General features: G+C 43.1%; 2 protein-coding genes across 7 annotated transcripts; both read left to right on the forward strand.

The window, feature by feature from the left end:
• The first annotated feature begins 591 nt into the window (after positions 1–591).
• LOC139630069 (keratin, type I cytoskeletal 18-like) lies at positions 592–4,591 on the forward strand. 2 transcript variants are annotated; one of them, XR_011693102.1, is made up of 7 exons: positions 592–1,144; positions 2,622–2,704; positions 2,956–3,112; positions 3,230–3,394; positions 3,486–3,611; positions 3,842–4,127; positions 4,281–4,591. XR_011693102.1 is itself a non-coding variant. In XM_071493157.1 (7 exons), exons 1-7 carry the CDS (start codon positions 683–685, stop codon positions 4,318–4,320), a joined length of 1,254 nt encoding a protein of 417 aa, XP_071349258.1. In that variant the 5' UTR covers positions 593–682; the 3' UTR covers positions 4,321–4,591. The 2 variants fall into 2 exon arrangements, 1 of the variants encoding a protein (XP_071349258.1); XM_071493157.1 differs by having other exon boundaries at positions 593–1,144; positions 3,842–4,062.
• Positions 4,592–6,105: 1,514 nt separating this feature from the next.
• eif4ba (eukaryotic translation initiation factor 4Ba) lies at positions 6,106–17,538 on the forward strand. 5 transcript variants are annotated; one of them, XM_071493152.1, is made up of 15 exons: positions 6,106–6,235; positions 7,913–8,053; positions 9,522–9,727; positions 10,251–10,367; positions 10,567–10,621; positions 10,756–10,902; positions 11,685–11,816; positions 12,027–12,191; positions 12,506–12,794; positions 12,976–13,064; positions 13,201–13,462; positions 13,674–13,711; positions 15,559–15,688; positions 16,179–16,251; positions 16,507–17,538. In XM_071493152.1, the coding sequence occupies exons 1-15, from the start codon at positions 6,223–6,225 to the stop codon at positions 16,582–16,584; spliced, it is 1,935 nt and encodes a 644-aa protein (XP_071349253.1). In that variant the 5' UTR covers positions 6,106–6,222; the 3' UTR covers positions 16,585–17,538. The 5 variants fall into 5 exon arrangements, with proteins under 5 accessions (XP_071349253.1, XP_071349254.1, XP_071349255.1 ...); XM_071493153.1 differs by having other exon boundaries at positions 12,976–13,049; positions 16,507–16,950; XM_071493154.1 differs by lacking the exon at positions 15,559–15,688.
• Positions 17,539–18,134: the final 596 nt, after the last annotated feature.

The raw sequence follows: 18,134 nt of genomic DNA on the forward strand, positions 1-18,134 counted from the left end.
CTAAAAGCATCTGTGCTGTAGCTGCTGTATCAGTTCAGTCCAGATAGGAAGGTAGGAAAAATATGTTTATTTTGGAGTCTGGTTAACCACAAACTTAGAAACTATGCAGCGAATGGTAGACATTATGCCTTTTATGGGCAAACCAAAGGAATCCAGTTGATGCTTACAAAGTAAACTTCATTTTGCAAAGAATATTCTACCCTTTAACATTTTGTTTTAATCATTTTCCAACTTTCCTCTTTGTTGAAGCATGCGCTTAATGCTGGACAATATGTCTGTTACTGCTTTCTTTCATTTGTTGTGAACTGTGGTTTGTGTGATCTCTATAGTTCAGTCAATTAAACTGATTTGTTCTGGTTGCTCAAATATGAATGTTTTAAGTGTTTTCACAACAGAAAAACACCTCATACATTTCCTAGGAGACAGAAAATACACTGTACGTTAAAAAAGGGAACATGTGGGAGGACATTAGAGCATTAAAGAGTAGGGAGGGGGAACAGGAAAGAACGACTGGGGCGATGTTGAAGTGGGCAGGGTCTGAGAGACCAGCTGTGATTGAGAGAGAAGCAGGAGTATAAAGTTCCCCCTTCCTGCTGCCAGTGTCTCTCTCTAAGCCGGCCAGCAGCGAGTTTCCACATCCTATTTTTCACTTCATTCTCTGGTGTGTCTGAACAACTCCAAAATGAGCTACAGAAGATCCATGCAGCAGATGCCTTCTACCCACATCTCCATGACCCGCTCTACACCCCAGTACCGTTCACCCAGCATTTATGGTGGTGCTGGAGGACATGGCACCCGCATCTCCTCTGTCTCCACATCTTCCCTGCGCTCTAGTGCCCCAATAGCCTCTTCTTCATCTGCCTTCAAGCTGAGCAGTGGAATGGGTGGAGGTATGGGAGCAGGTTTCGGTGGTGGTGCATCCATGGCAGCTAGTGGTTCTACCGGTGCTGGGATCCTGGGCAATGAGAGGGGAGCCATGCAAAACCTCAACGATCGCCTGGCCAACTACCTGTCAACAGTGAGGAACCTGGAACAGGCCAACAAGGAGCTGGAGATGAAGATCAGGGATGCCCTGGAGAAGGGTGGGCCCGAACTGAGAGACTACAGCAAGTATGAACCCATCATCGAGGACCTACGCAAACAGGTGAGCATGGAAATAAGTAATGACCATTAAAATGAACAAGTGGAAGTTAAGCATGAAATGTTGACTTGTGTTGTTATGTTATGTTAAGTGGAAAGTTGTGGTTGTAGGTTGAAGTATTTGATGCAGCCAGGTGAGACACAGTTTGAAAGGAGAGTGTGTAAATTCTTAGAAAAGGCTTGATGGAGACTGTAATATGAAAACCAATGAGAGCATGTGACAGCACCCATCATCACAGACAATGTCTTAAATGTAGACCTACTTGTGGCAGTAAATCGTATCAGTGTGTTTATTATTCCTCTAATGCCTAAAGTTGAAAACTAATTGTGATAGAGAACGTTTCTGCTGAGACCAGCAGTGTTTCTTTTAAAAGTTATCAAATTTCTTGCAAGAGAATGAAGGGTGTGGTAGCTAAGCTCTGACACCCCCACCTCCCCACCCCCCCTCCCATAAAACTAATTCGTGCCACAAACTGGCCAGAACTTCCTCTGATGAATCACCACCACGAGGGTATCATCCAGCTCTCAAGCAGCCTTCACTAGACAAAAGCATTTCCAAATGCTCCTACTTGTAAATGGCATTTTATAAGCCCGCTCTGGTGTAGGAGGGCCTCAATGTGAAACAGATGTGTGGTAATGACACACACACACAAATAATCTCAGACTGCCAGCTGGAATGAGTGTGTGTGTGTGTGTGTGTGTGTGTGTGTGTGTGTGTGCGTGTGTGTGTGTGTGTGTGTGCACATAAATGCGTGTGAGTGCACTGGTTGTATAACAATCAGCTCCAGTCAGCAGAGTCAAATGTCACATTCTTCTCCAGACTCCACTTTTTCAGTGCCACATACTGACACACTGATGGTGGCCCTTTGTTTTTCTCCACTCATAAAGGGACATGTATTCCCCCTTTCCTCTGAGACAGGATATCAAGGGCACATAAAGAAACTAAAAACCCGCAAACACACTCATGCACAAGGAATTTTGCAATCGTGGCACACATAAACACATACAGTGATATATACAAAGGGAATGACAGACAGACAGACGGAGACAGTGCAGCTGCGTGAAAACTGGAGGGAAGAAAAACTCTCTGAGTTATTCAGACAGGAAACCCATTTTTCCAACAATGCTAAAACAAACCAGATTCTGTTTTGGCACAGGAACATCCTCTGTTCCTGTTCTTCAGTTTGTGGTTCCTCTTTCTTCACTGAATGTTACTATGGATTCAACCTTGTTGTGGCCTTCATGTGTAATCTGGATCTGGAGTCAATATTGTTACATAATGGAAATACTGATTCAAATCATATGTTTAATTTCTTTAGCTGTGTGAAACATTGCTTTCTCATAATGCATAATGACTTGAGCAGACCACTAAGTTATGCACTGAGTGAAGAGGCTTCTGGTTTACCAGTGCTGCTCTTTCTTACCAGTAAAATTAGGCCAGAACAGAAAAAACATGATCATAAATTATTTTTTCTGTGCAGATCTTTGACAAGATTGTGGAGAATGCCCGTTTTGTGCTCCAGATTGACAATGCCCGTCTTGCTGCTGACGACTTCAAAGTAAAGTAGGTTGCTTTGTATTTAATCTCACTGTAATTTATGTTGTTTTATATATATCAGCAATATGCATGAGAAACAGGGAAGCTGACACTCCACCTCCTGTACAAACACAGTTATGCTTTTGTGTCAGAAGTTATAAGCTCCATACAGAGTTACACAGTTCATAAGATATATCTCAGCCTACCCACTACACAGTGGAGTGTGAACATGTGCTGGTTGTGTCTCTGATAGAGTCTGTGTCTGTGCACTCCTACAGGTTCGACAATGAGCTGGCAATCCGCCAGTCTGTGGAGGCCGACATTGCTGGCCTGAAGAAAGTCATCGATGACACCAACATGAGCAGGATGAACATCGAGAGTGAGATTGAAGCTGTGAGGGAGGAGCTCGTCTTCCTGAAGAAGAACCACGAGAATGTGAGTTAACACTACACCCTCTGACTTCAGTCTAACATGGAGCAGCGAGCAGAGTCCGAAGCCTCTGAACATTGTTGTTCATTTCTCTCTCTTTGTCCTCCTCTGTCGGTCCTGTAGGAGGTGATGGAGCTGAGGAGTCAGATCTCCCATTCAGGCGTGCAAGTGGACGTAGATGCTCCCAAGGGTCAGGACCTGGCCCAGATCATGGAGGATGTGAGGTCCAACTATGAGAAGATGGCAGTGAAGAATGCAGAGGACCTCAAGAGATGGCATGAAAATCAGGTAAGGCAGTGCTAAAAGTGCAATCGTGAAGAGATACGCTTATGAATTATCTTGGTTTTTGACAATCATCCTTTTCCCATCTCTTTCTCAGATTGCAGATGTGCAGGTGCAGGTATCACAGAACACAGAAGCTCTCCAGGGGGCCCAAATGGAGAGGAGCGACTTATCCAGACAGATACAGACCCTGGAAATTGAGCTTGCATCACAACAGAGCTTAGTAAGCATGCATTTTACAGACTGGTATCTGTATGCTGCCTTTGTTCATTTTCATTTTATTCAAACACATGAAATAATCTAATCTCCTCATTAGATTCTAAATTCTTGTCGCAGTATTTGTAAAGCAGCAAAGCTTTTCCAAATAAAGATTGCAACTTTCTCATGCTCTCCCAAATTAGATTTCCGTGCCTAAAAAAATTCTTGGCATTCCTTCTTTTCATCCTTTATCAGAAAGCCTCCTTGGAGGACACACTACGCAACACAGAGCAACGAAACAACATGGAAATGGAGAAGTACAACAGCATTATTATTCGCTTAGAGGAGGAGCTGTCCAACTTGCGCGCAAACATCCAGCAACAGACCCAAGACTACGAGGCCCTGCTCAACATGAAGATGAAACTGGAGGCAGAGATTGCCACTTACAAGAGCCTGCTGGATGGTGGAGACTTCAAGTAAGAGTTATAAAGAGGTGGAGGAGAAAAAAACAGGTCGGGGCAAGGTGATGATGATGGTGGAGGTGAATACTTAAGTCTCTTGTTTTCATAGTTTGCATGGACAAGTATAACCACATCATAAAGTCAGGTGGTACTTCCGGTTGTTCCAGTAGTGGCATGACCAATTCAACATGAGTATTTTGACATTCAAAATGTTACATTTGTGTTTTGTACAGGCTCCAGGACGCACTAGATGAGCTGGCAGCCACAAGCTAATTTGGAACAAAGGATCTGGGACCATCCCAACAATGAAAGCAAAGTAACCCACAACTAACAATTCTGGAAAAAAGAAAATGTCCTGCTGGTCCAATCAACTGAAGCCATTTCTGAACCAAGACCACATACTGTGTAAACCATAAAAGATTTAGGCACTTCTGAATAAAGGCATTCTTCCACACCACAGTGAAACTGGCAGGGTTGTTTCAAAAGCAACCACGGCCTCACCTGCCAGCAAAATGAAAATGAATAAAACCGCCTGTTGAAGTCATGACTCTTGTGCATTGTTATATAATGTAAGAATGTAAAATGTGTTTCTGATCGAAAAGCAATGTTTAAAGGATCAAACTCAGGCGGACAGATGATCAATTCAGTTCTGTGGACGGAGCCACATCTAAAAAGAAAAGAGAGAAAAAGAAACGACACACAGATGGCTGTGAAGGTCACGGTACAGTTGAGGTCACATGAGAGTCGTTGACCCACCCTGCCATCATGTGAGTCATTCGGGCCACTGATGAGGAAAATATGTTTATGTTACTTAAGGCTTGCACAGTGTGCCACAACCATGCTAAATGATAAAAAGCTTGGGCTGGGGATGCCCATACAATAGTTTTTCGATTCCTGTGAGCTAGTTTAGCTGGTTGAAGGCTTGCTCCTGTTACAATTCCCACCTTTTCAATGAAAGATCAATCTAATTATACAGTAGACTGCAGACAGTAAATGTTGACTGTGTTGTTAAGAGTGGCCAGTTTAATACACTGAGCTTTTAAAGCTAGGAATTTAGGTCTTATCGTTTTCTCTCAGGTAGCTAATTCTCTCAGTTTTCCCTCTGTCTCCCACCCTGGCCTCCCAGCATCTGCCCGTTCACAGCATCTGTACTGTAGAGTGGTGAAATGAGCACTGGGGGGAGCTAATATCGTCCCACAGCAGCCACCCTGTCAGTGCTGCCTGCAGATGTGTCTGCAGCAGAGGTCTGCGGACATCTTTTGTCAATAGGGGTGCAGTGAGCGCAGTCGTCGGCCGATCAGCTACAGTTTCAGACACTTGTACTTCAGCTGAGTATTTCCATGTGATGCTATTTTATACTCACATTTGAGAGGGAAAATATATATTTTTACTTCACTGCATTCATGTGACAGCTGTAGATACTCGTTTGCAGATAAATATTATACATAAAAACATATGCTGATCTCATAAAACATGATGCATTGTATATAGATTGACTATGCAACACTAGTATTAAGTTGTAATTTGCATCACCTCTAGCAGCTACATCAAAATTCAGTCCATTGATGTATGTCTAGGATTTTAAAACCGAATCAACACAATACTTATTTTGCAATTTATAGGTCTTAATTGTTCAAGCAGCATCCATAAATTAGGGCTTGTACATAGACTACTTTTGAAAATAATAAACATTACATTTGATATTTTTGAATTATTAAAGATGCTGTCATGAATTTTTAAAGGACACAAAGATTCGTATTCATCCTTAATGTTTCTTCTTAAAGAATAGCAGCATATGAGCACCGAACAATAAAACATTAGGACTTAGATCTTGGGACTTACTTTAATAGATAATTTATTAGTCTTTACAATTTCATCACAAATTTCCTGGGGTTAATCAAGAATATCAAGCAAATTAATTTGCACATGGGTTTTTAACTCCAAGGCTTTGGAGAGAGCTAAACAGAGAAATAAGTGACCGACGGTGAGAGTTACAGCTAGTTCAGTCACAGACACGACAGAAACGTGGGGGAGATCAGTCACTGCAGCTGAGCGTTTGTGGGTCAGTGAGCAAACAAGGGAGGAGACGCACAGGCCCGTGTACGGCGATGCGCGCCCCCGATGATAAACCTCTGACGCCTTCATCCGGGAACTACAACGAACTCGCTCTCCAACATGGCGGCGTCAGGTGAGGTTTATGTGGGTGAACGATCTGGGTCGGTCTGGGGGGATTTTAGAGGTTTACACGTCGATACAATCAAACACACAAAGTTTGGGGATTGTTAATGCCTCGTCTTATCCATCCGCGTCGTTGTCCCGTGTGTATTGATAGGTTTGTCGGTTGTTTTGGCCCTGGCAGAGACGCAACTGCTGGGGGAAGGCGAATGAGCGAAGCGACTAGCACAGTCTGAGCATTTTAACCTCCGGAGTCCATGCGGTCCGCTCCTGCTGAGGAAAATACATATCTCCGTGGTGCTCACGGTGTCCGCTCTTGAGTTCGTGTGGTACTACGCGGACTGAGCGGCGTGTGGGTTGGTTATGAAATGTTTGTAACTGCGTGCAGAGCTGGCACACTGCATGTCCGTAGCGGAGCTCGCCGTGGCGCCCAGACTGGAGAAGCACCGGGCGCAAGCGCGTTTGGTGGAGGAGGGGTTGGGCCGAGGAGTCCGGGCTGCCCGGGGAGCCTCCCCACGTGTGCAGCCTGGCTCCCTGGTGTCGGTGTTTGATGAGATCGGGCAGGTGGGCCTGTCGGGTCGTATCCTAAACACTTCCCTGGCGGCTTCACAACTTCGAGCCGTCCCGTCCGGCCGGCCAAGTCCTGCTCCGATGATGGCGCACTTCGATCCTGGCGCTGCGACGTGCGCTAGGCCCTAAAACCTAGCCAGCTAAGCAGGGATACTTCCCCCGTCAGCAGTCCTTTGCTGACTAAGCCCGCATAAAGACAAAAGCGACCTACGTAGATAGCAAGCAAACAATCAGTGTGGGTATCCACACAGTTAATGGTCGGCCCGGCGGCTCCCGACGTGCTAATGTTACACTAGTGCGGATCGCTAGGAAAGCTGCTCAACAGTATGTTATTTGTTCATGTGAAGAGCACAAGCAGTCGAGGCCAGCTAGTTAGGCCTGTTAACTTCACACAGTGACGGAGCATTATGCACTAGGAGAGTTGTGAACCGGCTGTGTTGCTCTCTGTGTGTTGGGATTGTAACGAAAAAAAAAAAAAAATGTCCTGACAGCTGGGATTTTCACAATAAAGCTCACAGACAGCTTTGTCGCTGCCCCTCTCCTACCTCAGACCAAAACAAACCAGACCTGCTCTATGCGTGTGATGCCCCCCATGGGCAAATGACAACTGTTTGCCATTCAAAAAGACCCTATGGGAAATGTTCTGCAGTCTTAATTAGTTTAGACTTCAAGGTACAGTCCTTGAAACGTGCAGCCTGGTGGCTTGAACATATCGCAACTGACCCTTGGAGCTGATCAAATGGAGACGAGCCTTTTTCTTTCCTCCTGAGACACTGACAGTTGGATAGACAGACCACTCCCTGTGTGTTAATTTTCCAATAGAAAATAAGTCAGTGTTTTGTTATCACTCACACATTGCAGTGTCCTTATCTGGTTTGGCTGGATAACACCTCACCACTCAACCTTACAAATAGCGTTTGTTTATGCAGAGATGCAGCTGTCCGCTCGAGCGGAGAGACATGCACATACTAGTCTTTTAAAAGCCCAAACTGTTATTGTGTTGTTTTAAAGAATGAGTCTTTCAGTGGTGCAACATTTCACTGCTTTAACATTTTGTAATATTTTCACAGTGAATTTGTTCCAAATGGCTAACTGTGTACTGTGTGTTTATTTTCTTTAGGTAAGAAGAAGAATAAGAAGGGGAAGACCCTCACTCTGACTGACTTCTTGGCAGAGGACAGTGGAGGAAGTGGTCCGGCCCCCAGCTACCCGACCAAGACCACTAGCTGGGCCGATGAGACCGACGACCTGGAGGGAGATGGTAAGCATGCACTGAAATACACCTAAAGTCTTTATCTTGCAAGACTAGCATCTGTCTTGTATTTTTCCATCTAACTATATTAAAATCAATATCATCTCTCTGTTGCTTGGGGTGTCTCTTGATGGGTTGGAGAGAAATGAAAGTGAGTCAAAGAATGCAGTCAAACTGGCAGTGCCATCAAAATACAGTGGAGTCCAAAATTAAGCTTACCCATTCAAGTGAGATTTAGTGGTCTGAATGTTTTTGTTTTTAAGTTATAGAGCAGTAAGAAAATTAAAGGTAGTCTAGTGAACCATGTAGTGGAGAGACAGCCTGCAGCACTGCTTTTAGCAATGTAAAACAGGAGACTATAAAGTTTTCTGTCGGACTTCATAATGACAGTGGACCCACATTTAAGCTTCGTATGTCAACTGTAAACTCACCACTTCACTGTTTTGAAAGGAATTTACTAACATGTTTGTACAGATTTGGGATGGCTGTTTTGAATATTAAATGGTTGGATATCGTGGATTGAGGTGTTAGATGTTAAATTAATCATCAAAACTCCTTATTGTCAACCACGAATGTCGTGATTTTTTCTGTTATCAGCTGTGCATTATTGCTGTCTGCATGGACTTTCTCATGTGCCTTCTTTGCATATTTCAATGCTATTTTTTTCTCTCTGCTCGTTTTTTTTTTCAATAGCTTGTGCAACTTCGCCATATTCCTTTGCATGATGCATTCAAGTGTGTGATGCTTAACATCACAATTCAGATTCTTTTTACAAACAAAAGTACTTGCATTTCATTTCAGGGCAGTTTCGTTTCAGCTACTTAATATCTTGTGACTTTTTATATTATTCCAATGTCTGATGGAAGGTTTTTGGCTAATATCCGATCAATATTTATCTCATAGAACAATAACACAATATGCATCAAAATAAAGTCGCTTTTCTCAGATCACTTAAATGTCTACTGAGCTACAAGATCATGTGGGATTAAAAAAAAAGTTTGACATTTGTTTCAGTGTTTCTCTCGTATGTATTTGAATGTTGATATGTTGATATATCCTGATGCTTATATTTTTCCATTCATTGTAATAAAGTCATTTGCTTCTGTGTGAGCCTCAGAATACAAGAACTCTGGGAACTGAAGAACCAATTATCAAAGAGAAAATACTCAGTAGTTGTTCAGGAACTGGACGGAAGTTTAATGTTAGAGCTGCAACAATTATTCGATGAACCGATTATTCCTTTGATTGTGTGGTTTTGTCACACAATGGTAAAGTGACTGTCTTTGTAGTATTGGACTGTTGGCTGGACAAAATGAGGCATTTGACGATGTCACCTAGGCCTGAGGGGAATTGTTTTTCAAGATTTTATTTTTTTATGAATGATTAATCGAGAAAACAATTGTCAGATTATTAAATAATGAAAATAATCATTGTTGTAGTTGTGCACTGTTTGATGTAACTCTGCTCATCTCTCCAGTCTCGACTTCATGGCACACGGAGGAGGATACATACCGGGCACCACCCATTGACCGCTCCATCCTGCCCACAGCACCTCGCTCAGCCCGTGAACCCAATATTGACCGGTCCCGACTGCCCCGCAGCCCACCGTACACGGCCTTCCTGGGCAACCTACCCTATGAAGTCACCGAAGAATCGATCAAAGACTTCTTCCGCGGCTTGGCAGTAGGTGTAACAAGCACATGCAGTGTGGGAGATAACACTCAGCATTTGGTGGTTACAGTCACTGCACCTCTTTGTTTTGCAAAGCAGCTCGGCCAGTGAAACTGAAGTGACAGTTTCAGTTGCAGTTTTTATTGCTTTTTGCAGGACCTGCTCTACACAACACAGGTCATCATTACTTCAGTACTATCAGGCATAGCTAAGTAGGATCCAATGCTTAAAATGGTTACAACCATGAAAGCAACCAAAACTTAGTAAGATAACTCAGCAAATATGTGTTGCTAAAGCTCCCTGCAGCAGTGCCTGTTACAGTCCTGGTGGGGACATTTCCCATTTAAGGTTAGGGCAGAAATTGATCAAATCCAGTATGTACCCCATTCCAAAGTCAACCCATTTCTTCAATATTTTTCATTTGCATACTGCTCTTTGTATTTCCTGATTTTATTAAGGCGAGGTGTACAGTGCTGGGCCTAGATCAGTGCATTCTCTGTTTCTTATGTTATTCTCTCATCATTTTCACTTCCAGATCAGTGCAGTGCGTCTGCCTCGAGAGCCTAGTAACCCAGAGAGGCTGAAGGGCTTTGGCTATGCTGAATTTGATGATGTGGACTCCCTCTTGCGAGCCCTCAGTCTCAATGAGGAGGTAAGAGGATACAGCAAGTATTGACTTTTTTTTTTTGCCTTTTTATTCTTACACCTGGAACTAAAAGTAATGTATGCATTGCATAAGAGAAATAAGATGTAGAGTTCTACTGGAGATGACAATCAGTTTCCTTCTCTCATAAAAATGTATAGAGGAGAATCCCTAACTATTTGTCCCCTCTGTGTGTTCATGCCAACAGAACTTGGGAAACCGAAGGATCCGTGTGGATATTGCAGACCAGTCTAATGATAAAGGTACACAGCTAACTTTTACTTAGGCATTTACTTCTGGCCTGAGTGGCCTGCAAAATAATTTAGCCAAAGGAGGAACACCACTCATCCTTCATCGTCTACAATTAAACCTAACATCGTCATTTTTTGCACCTCAGAGAGAGACAGTGGGCTAATGGGAGGACGAGACAGGGGTGGACGGATGGCAGATATGGGCCCTGACAAGACAGACAGTGACTGGAGAGCTCGGCCAAGTGCAGACAACGATGATGGACCTCCCAGGAGAGATGATGCCTTTGGAGAGAGTGAGTCACAAATGGTTTTGTTTGTGTGTCAGTGTCCAAACTTATTTCACAACTTATCCCAGAGTTATTTGGTAGTATTTTTTTTTTTTTAGTAGTTCTGCATAGAAGGCACTCATGTCTTAGTATCACTGGTGTCAAGCGCACTCCAACTTTATCTGCGTGATGTACATTTGATGTCAGAGCAACAGTTAACAGAGAAAATTACACATGTGAAACACACTGGACTAATTTTTCTCGTCAGGGATGTTCCTAACAAATACTTTTTGTCAATTAAACAGTAGTTTAAATTTAGAATAGTCAACTAGTCTAAAAGAAAGGAAGCACTAAAACACTAAAAAATAAATTCTATGGGTAAACTGTCATATTGGTTTGCCTAGTGTGAATGACATTTGCAATGCTGGCACCAGCAGCCTTCTTTCTTTGCAGGTTAATGTCCACCTTCCTGTGCTGAATGTTGTTACACATTGGTGCGGTCGAGTGGTTATATGCTAATTTATTTTGACACAGCCTGCATACATCAAGAGGCGGATGTCTGCCCGTCCAGGCACAACGCAACCGCAGAGTTCTCACACTAAAACAGGGCCGGCAGCATTTCCAAAAATCTCCATTTTAAGAGCTCAAACTCATAAATGTAGTAAAAGTGATGCATTTTTAAACTTTAATGTGGATGTAAAATATTAATAATTACTTTAACTGCCAAGTGTATCTGGTGCCAATTAGTGAGTGAAGCAGCATTTAATCATTAATCACGCACATTCCTAATTCTCCTATAATTCTTGCAGGATCACGGGACCGTTATGAGTCAGATCGTTACAGAGATGGGCCACGGCGTGATGGTGATCGTTATGATAGTGGAAGGGACCGCTACCGGGATCGCTATGACGACAGGGACCGCAGAGACTATGACAGAGGAGGTTAGTAGTTGTTCTTGCTAAGAACTTGTATTTGCCATCACTCGCTTTTTCGCTGCTCCTTGACTTAAAAATCTAAAAAAAAAGATTATTTGTTTAGACAGTTTTTTGTTTTAACATTCCCATCCTAATGGAATCAGTCTTACTTACGCTTGTGGCTGTATTTCCCAGGCTCCTGTTTTCTTTTCTTACCTGTTTTCCCCCTGCCGCCAGGTTTTGACTCTCGTGGTGGAGGAGGAGGTCGTCGTGCCTTTGGCAGTGGCTTCCGCCGTGATTATGATGACAGTCGGGGTAGCAATGATCGTTATGGCGACAGGGATCGTTATGGCGACCGTGATGACCGGTATGACAGACGGGATGAGCGGCGTGAGGAGAGAGGTAAGAATTCTGTATATTAATGCTCAGCAGCATTATTTGTAAACAGATAATCTCAAATAAAATCATTTCAGTTTTGGTGTGTGCCTGAGTGTTTGTCAGTAATTTTAGTGTTCTACATTTACCAAAAATCTAATTAATATCAACAAATGTAAAAAATGAGGTAATATTTAGACCTATTTTCACACTCAACCTACAATCTGTAATTAAGCTTCTTTTTTGTGAAATAATGGATTTTGACTGGGCTAACACCATCTTCTGATATTCACAGCCACCCCATTAAAGATTAATATTATCCTTTCCTGTGTTCACTCCAGCTCCTCAGCAGAGACCCAAGCTGAACCTAAAACCCCGTAGTGTGCCCAAGGAGGAGGAAGGTAGTGGCGGCGGCGGCGGTGGCGGCGGCAGCAGCGGTGGTGGGACTTCCCCCGCTCCAGCAACAAGTTCCAGCAGCAGGGCTTCATCTATCTTTGGTGGGGCCAAGCCTGTTGACACAGCAGCCAAGGAGAGGGAGGTAGAGGAGAGGCTGAAGAAGGAGGAGGAGAGACTGCAGAGGCAGCTGGAGGAGGACAAAGGCCGGGGACCCGACAGAAAGATGCGAGACAGGTCAGGGGTTGACATGATGGTCATTAAGTAATTTCGGTGAAGTGGTGGCTACCACTTATTGTGTCTGAGTAAAAGAAGATTTTTTTTTTTAAATATTCCATGTTTTATAAGGAGTTCATGTTGTTTATGCTTGAATACATTTCAGAAGGAATTTTTTGTAAGCTGTTTGTTTGTTTTTTAGGGACCCGAGCTGGCGCAATGAGGAATCTCATACTGAGCGATCTCGCACAGGAAGCGAGTCTTCCCAGCAAGGAAGTACGTCTGGGAGGGGTGAGATACCTCTACATTTCATTTTCACATAGCTTGTGATCAGAAATCTGGTTACTCTTGTAAACATGGGTAAGACAGTGTCCTATTTTCTTTACTGGACTCACTAAGACATTATGCTCCTCCTGTCTTCTACCAGCGTCCCGGTGTCGAGATAGCGAGCGCTCTGTGGAGAATGAGGTTTTCAGTGGGAAAGAAGGTGAACCTTCCTCCCCTGGGCCATCCTCACGCCCCCCCTCTACCAGCTCCTCCAAGGAGCCACTGAAGGTGATGCCTGCACCTCCTCCCAAGGAGAACGCCTGGGCCAAGAGAAGTGCAGTCAGCACAGGCTCTAGTGAGGGTGATGGACGAGCTCCAGTCTCTCCTGTCTCCCCAAGTGGTTCAGCTCCTCCCAAGTTCAGGTGAGAATACGCTTAGGAAACATGTTAAGAAGCCTTCCAGCAATGTGCTGCTCAGAAACTATTATTTTTTTTAAAAAAGAGTGCACCTCAAGCACAAATGATTGAGCAAACCCATCTTTTCACATAGAGTTAGATATGACAGGCTTGTAGAAAAGTTAAACTTGTCAGTCATTTGTGTACCTCTCCCTGACTGTTCTCACTTTCTCTTTAGCTCCTCAAGTTCTGCAGATGAAAGAGGATCTGGAAAGGGTAAGGCCGTCTGATGAGTGCTAGGCTCAATGGGGATTTTACTCTAACCAAACCCCACTGTAGACTACAACTAAAATTGAACGACCAAGAAATGGTGTGACTTGCGCACACACACAACTATAAAAGGACTCAACAAAAACAAAGGAAACTGAAGAAGGAAGACGCTTATGTAAACAAAAACACTTCCATACATCTGCAAAAATATGTGATAATGGAGACTTTGGATTCGAACAAGACTCAAGTCGTCAGCCACATTAGCCACCCTGTGATACTGTAAAGGTCAACACACAACTTTGCTGTTCTTAGATCCTCACCACTAGTTTAGCAATAATGCGGATTGGCACCAGTGGAAAGGACATGTTATGTTTATCACAATGATTTCTTCTCTGTACGGTGGCCATCATAGGACATCTCAGACTCTTCCATTCAGGCTCGACTCTACAATGTCTGATTAGGCTCAGCCCTGATCAGCCCTAGCTGTTCTTTGGCTCATCTGTGCTTTAAGCTAAAAGCTAACGTGAGCATGTTTGCATGCATGTCCACAGCTATTGGATGTTTTCATGCTACCAACGTGTAGTATGGTGACATTGTAATTTGAGCACATTAAGCATCAGCATAAATCTCAAATCGGAGCTGATGATAATTCTGCCGTTAGTTTTAGAGGTATACTGTCATGAACTGAAGTGAAGTTTGAAAAAGTGGAAAGGTCAATAGGATTCATCTCCTGGGATCCACAAACTGAATTTCATGCCAGCCCATCCAATAGTTCAAACTCTGGATCAAAGTGTTTTGACTTATGGACCAACTGGCACTGCTATTTCTAAAGCTTCGATGCTGGCCTGTCTAAAAAGTTCTCTATTCAACCTTTGTAGACTGTATCTGAAAGTGTATTTTTTTTTTAAACATCTGCCCATATAAAAATTTCATTTGGGACTGTTGTCCACAATCTACGCAGTGTCCTTGTTTCTTTTTCTTGATGGTTGTGGACTTGCTTGACAGCTTCACTTAAGTGTGGCTATACCTGCTTGAATTTTCTTTCTGAGGACATTTGCACATTGTTTTCAAAACATTTTTAACGATCGTTCACCATGAAATGTTGGTATGAAGGTGGTTTCAAACTCTTGTGTGGTCCAGAAAAGGATGCAGGAATTTGACTGTTTTCAGTTTCATTCAGTGCAGTCCATAAAAGCTGTAAGAACTTCACTCTCCAGACAGGAAGTTGAATATTTAACAGCCTCATTCCCTATTGTACATTTACTACAGAAGTTATATCAGAGAATTCCAGTGTTTCCTCTTAGATCCCAGCTCAGCCACACGATGAGGTGTAAAAGCAGCTGTTATTCTTTGTACACTGTACACTGGTTGGTAACTATCATCATAAACAGATTTAGCAAAAAGTACATGTCTGAAAAGAGCGTGTTTTAGGATCGTCTTCAAAGGGTATCATACAAGGGGAGCACAAAAATATGTCTCGCATGAATCTGCGTTGGTACACAGATAATCAAAGTGATGTACAAAGAAGTCCAAAAGTCTGAGACCACTTCCCCGTTCACTTGAATATTCATTATCTGCGTTGCTGTGTCAGAACTGGCCTGACTTGTCTGATTGTTTTGGAAACTTTTGACGTAACTTGAAAGCCAGTGTGAAATTTAAAAGCAATGGGTTCCATTGTACAGGCTCGGCTTGCATTCAAGCAGTTGTGCACCTCTCATTTGGCCCTACATCAGTGACTAACACCGTTTGCATCCAACCCAGTGGCTTTTGATGCTGCAGTGTGTTGTGAGTGTAGTCTACTGTACAAAGTCCATCAACCTCCCTTCACTCAACTGTCTGGCTTCTCCTTTAAGATGAGAACAAGGCTGACGGTGTGCGTCGGGACCGGGGGCCCCCACGGGCACGAGGGGGGCCTGCAGGGCCTGGAGCAGGGCGGGGCCGAGGAGAGGGGCCCAACAGAGACCGAAGAAAGGAGGGAGACAGGTCAGCCACCCAAAGCTAGCAACTCCAAAGTACTTCATAAGACAGGGAGGAGGACATTTACTGGGCATCTGTAAAGAGTGGCCTATGCTCAGTTATATATCTGATGATGCATGAATTGTTCCTGGTCTTGTGGACAATAGGAATACAAGGACGCCAGGATTTCTGGTGTGTAATGCTTTCCCTTTTTACTCCGAATAGTTACAATCCAAAGTACCCCGGGGAACCTCAGCAGTACAACATGAATTCGAATTAAAGTTTGGGACATTTCAGATGTTTGTTTGGTTTTGTTTTTTTTTCCCTGAAAATGAGGCCTGATCACCGTGTGAACTGGGTGCCATGCGGCATGTAGATGTTAATTTTCAGATGATGAAAATGAACATAATTTGTGCTCCTTTAGTTTGTCTTTTTATCTGTGTAGGTTTGAGGATTCACAGCAAGGGATAACTTTCCATCCAATAAATCTTAACCTCAGTCTTCATTCTGATTGTAGAAAGGATAACAGAAGAGACCGAGACTCCAGACCTGCTCCAGAGCCAAAGAGATACGAAGAAACCCCAATCCCCGTAAGTCCTCTACTGGGTGACATCAAAATCTGACTAAGCGCCTCTCCTCAGTTGAGGGTTTCCGTGTACATGGTGGTTTTGAAAAGAACCCTTTTTTGCAGGGGATAAACAGACCAACATCAGTCATAAAATCATTGTCCCAAATGTCGTTTCATGCTCCTTGAGAAACTAGGCACGTATTCTCTTATAAATGCCATGTTTGTTTAGCACCCAAAGCCTTCTGTACTGATCCAGGTTCTGCGTTGTCTTTTTCAGAAGTTCAGCTCAGCCAGTAAGTACGCCGCTTTGCTAATGGACGGAGACCAAGGAGATGACACAGAGGACGTCGAATAGAGATAAAATAACGAGACAGGGCCAGGAAACGCAAGAAGAGGAGAAAACGACAAATGCAGGAAAAAAAAATAATCTCACATAGTTTATGAAAAATCTTCTCACATGGAAGAGGCTCCTGGGAGGACATCACTCCCTCCCTCCTTACCTCCTACAAACCTGTCCTTTACTTTCAAACCTACCACCCACCCATTCTCCCTCCCTCTCCCCCTCCCCCACCCTGCCCCACCTTCGGGACTTTTCAGGTTCTAAAGAATAGTCACATACTGGACTTGTTTTAAATGGGAAAAAGGAGTAGCTGACACATGGAAAAGTGATGGATAACAATGAAATAATTGTAATAAATAAATGGAAAAAGTGGGGAAATAATGATTTTGTATATTTGTGGATCACAGATGGAGTAAAGTTGGAGCTTATGACAGGAAATTTAGCTTACTAAGTGGAACCTTTCTTTTTTTTCTTTATTATCAGTTTTTGACATATTGACTTGCATAATCCTTATAGGTTAAACTATTCATCATAAAGCCTTTTCATTAATTACTAAATAATTTGTTATAATAAAATCGATTTCTTAGGAAATTTATTCATGAAAATTAGGCAAGAAAATCTTGTCTTCCAGTACTAACAGTCATGCATGTTGAGACTTGGCTACTAATTTAAAACCTTTTTTCCAATCATGTGTTCGCCATTCAAAAAGTCATTGATTGAATTTGTTCCGAACTGAACTGATTGACAGAGTATTATAGGAGAAGACTGTGTAATTCATAGACTACAGTATTACGGGACTGATTTGTATGTCGAGACTGAAAGGAAAGCAGCAGCTATTGCGATCCTCACTCTGAAAATCAAATCAAGTGCCATTACTATTATCCCCAAATCGCTGTACAAATGTCTCTCTATTTTACACCTTCTGATGAAATAATCACATCCATTAAAGGCTCATAATGGTCTCATGTCCAGCCGTCTTAAAGATTCTCTTCAGCTGTCCAAATCATTCACTCTTCTTGAAGTGAGGAATACAAATATTAGGGGAGAGTCTGGAATTGCGCTTGTGGTAGGGTGGAGGGTTTCCATGAGATTATGTGAACTTGTCTTCCAATTTGCAATAAATTGGGAGTCGTCATGTACATTCAAATAGTATGTGATCATTACATATCCATAATACTGAGGTACCTCAGGCCAAGGATTCAAAAAAAAGGAAAACTTGGTGTTAAAGTACAAATTTGAAGGGACCTGCACACTTGTGAGACAGTGTGGAGTATGAAATTAACCGTGAAACCTCACGTCAGTCGCATGATGGCGAGTTGCATCATCGGACGCATCACTTTAATGTGCAACAACAAAGTACTTTTCTCAGCTAACTGTTCTCCTGGTGTGGTCTGAGAGGCAGAACATTTCTACAGTGTTTCTTCAGTCTCAGCCCCCTGCTGAGGGCCGGGCTCCTGATGGCAGCTGGTCAGGATCCTGCTGAGCCCCACATCCCACACACACACACACACACAGGGTACTCACTGTACTGTAGGATAAGACTCCTGTAGATGCCTGAACAGCAG

Source organism: Trachinotus anak, unplaced genomic scaffold (genome assembly GCF_046630095.1).
Source record: "Trachinotus anak isolate AG129_WGS33_773 ecotype Australia unplaced genomic scaffold, CSIRO_AGI_Tana_v1 ptg000013l, whole genome shotgun sequence".
Taxonomy (NCBI): Eukaryota; Metazoa; Chordata; class Actinopteri; order Carangiformes; family Carangidae; genus Trachinotus; species Trachinotus anak.